This window comes from Octopus bimaculoides, chromosome 16 (assembly GCF_046866305.1).
Source record: "Octopus bimaculoides isolate indiv1 chromosome 16, ASM4686630v1, whole genome shotgun sequence".
In the NCBI taxonomy this organism is placed as follows: domain Eukaryota; kingdom Metazoa; phylum Mollusca; class Cephalopoda; order Octopoda; family Octopodidae; genus Octopus; species Octopus bimaculoides.
This window is the reverse complement of record NC_142943.1, coordinates 32,335,216-32,337,715: the sequence shown is the minus strand read 5'-3', so window position 1 is coordinate 32,337,715 and position 2,500 is coordinate 32,335,216. Positions and strand designations below refer to the sequence as shown.

Genomic DNA, 2,500 nt, shown 5'->3' with positions numbered 1-2,500 from the left:
CCTCACCATCCTCACCAACAGCAGCAACAACGACCACAACAGCATCATCATCATCATCAACAGCATCAGCAGCAGCAACACCACCATATGCAACAGCAGCAACATCATCATCAACAGCAACATCACCACCAGCAACATCAGCATCAACAACACCATCAACAACAACAACAACAACAACATCATCAACAACAACAATCTCATCCCCACCCTCATCACCATCATCAAACATCGTCATCATCATCTCCTCAGCCTCCAAACGTGGGTTCGCCCCACGCTTACATGAACTCACACCTGTTGCATCATGTGACCGGATCCAATTCCCCTTACATTACTGGTTCGCTACTGGAGGACGCTAGCGGCGGTATACACTATCAGCTGACTCACACGTCCCAGTTAGGGGCGTGCGGTATACCCAGCGCTCACGAACTTCATCATGATACCTATTCCTACATACCTAAACTAACGCATCTGTGAAAGAGACGCGCGCGCGCACACACACACATACACACACACACACACACACACACACTCATACACAGACAAAACAGACAGTGTGTTTTTTTTTTGTGCTGTATTGTTTGTTTGTTTCTGTGAATTATTATCATTATTATTACTATTATTATTATTATTATTATTATTACTAATTGTAAAATTGTACTTATACATACATACGTGTATATATATGTGTATGTATGCATATGTATCTATATATATATATATATATGTATGTGTGAGTGTGCGCGTGTGTATATATAAGAGTGTGTGTATATATATATATATATATATATATATATATATATATATATATATATATGTATGTATAATATATACATATATATTTATACACATGCACGCACACTTACTGGCTCAGATACACAGACATATATACACGAACACATATCTCGAATTTATATATGTATGTGTATGTGAATATATGTGTGTATATATATATATATATATATATATATATATATATATATATATATGTATGTATGTATGTTTACATACATACATATTTGTGTGTGTGTCTGTGTGTATATATATTGATAGATACATATATATATATATATATATATATATATGTATGTATGTATATGTGTGTATATATATATATATATATATATATATATATATATATATATATATATATATATATATATATATATACACACATACATATGCAAACGTGTCAATATTCACTTGCATTTAACAGCACCAGTATCAATGAAAACTGAAAAATTAAAACAAAATAAAAAAATACAGAAGCAAAAAACTTTTCTTTTTTTTTTTTTTTTGAAAAACAAATTTTAATGAAAGGACGTTGAAAAATAATTATTTAATTAATGAAATAATAAAAAGAAAAGAATTAATTTCTAAAACATGCAAAGTAAAATATACTAGAACCTGTACAACATGGACGAAATGATAAATGTTAATAATGTTAATTATTATTAATAAGAACAAAACAGTAGTGGTGAGGATGACGATTGTGAGGAGAAGGAGGAGGAAGAGGAGAAGGAAAAAGAGAAAGAGATGTAAAACTTCAAAGATGGCAATGACAAAAATGATAATAATAGTAATAATAATAATAATAATATTAACGAATAAAATGGTGATGATAATAGTAATAATAATAAAATATAAAAGTGAAAGAAAGGCTGATGAGTATGATGATGATGATGATGATAATGATAATTGTAATTTTCATTGCAAATGCAACGGACAATGAGTTTACTGATATATAAAAAAAAAAGGAAAGAAAATATACAGAAATAAATAAAGACAATTAATTATATACATTAAAACAAACAACAACCCACAAATAAAAACAGACAAAACTCAAAGAGTAAGAACGAGAGCAGATGGAGGTAGGTAGGGAAGAAAAGAGGTGAAGTCTGAGTTGAAGAATCTCTATGTAATAAATTTATGTTAAAAATAAAACAACAGCCACAATCTAAAGAAAAAATGCAACAGAATAATAAAAGATATATAAAAAACCAGACACCTGTTTCTCTGTCACTCATCATTAACGTTTATATTTATATGTATGTTTATAAGTAGAAATGTAAAGGAAACATATCAGCGAGTGTGCTTAGTAAGCAGACGTTTAAGACACGTTTCAAAAAGCATAAGCAAATACCATGGTTTTTTTTTATACTGTTACCTCTAATTAACACCGATTCAAAATTTATGTTTGCTAAAAGCACACGCTTATGAGTTTACCATACATTTCTACTTATTCTCCAACTGAGTAGTGCTTCTCTTATGTGCATGTGTGTGAGTGTGTATGTATATCATATTTTATCATTTAGTTATTTCAGTTATTATACTACTAGCTTAAAAGCTGCACTCCATGCAGACTTTTAAAGTTGCTCCTGTGGAGGGCTAATTGGGCTTGCTGCCCTAGGAGCTAAATAGCATGACTATAGTACATTTATAATGATTATATGCCCCGGTGGTGTTTGATCAGAAGTTAAGGGCGGATGAGAATTAATTTTGT

The 2,500-nt window shown here is 30.6% G+C and overlaps 1 protein-coding gene across 1 annotated transcript in view; it reads left to right on the top strand.

Moving 5' to 3' along the window:
* LOC149132359 (uncharacterized) overlaps positions 1-2,002 on the top strand; it is a 29,612-nt gene extending 27,610 nt beyond the window's left edge. Inside the window, exon 2 of the mRNA XM_089364448.1 lies at positions 1-2,002. This exon is cut by the window's left edge and continues 1,418 nt beyond it. Coding sequence (XP_089220574.1) covers positions 1-474 — 474 coding nt within the window. The 3' untranslated portion in view covers positions 475-2,002.
* Positions 2,003-2,500: the final 498 nt, after the last annotated feature.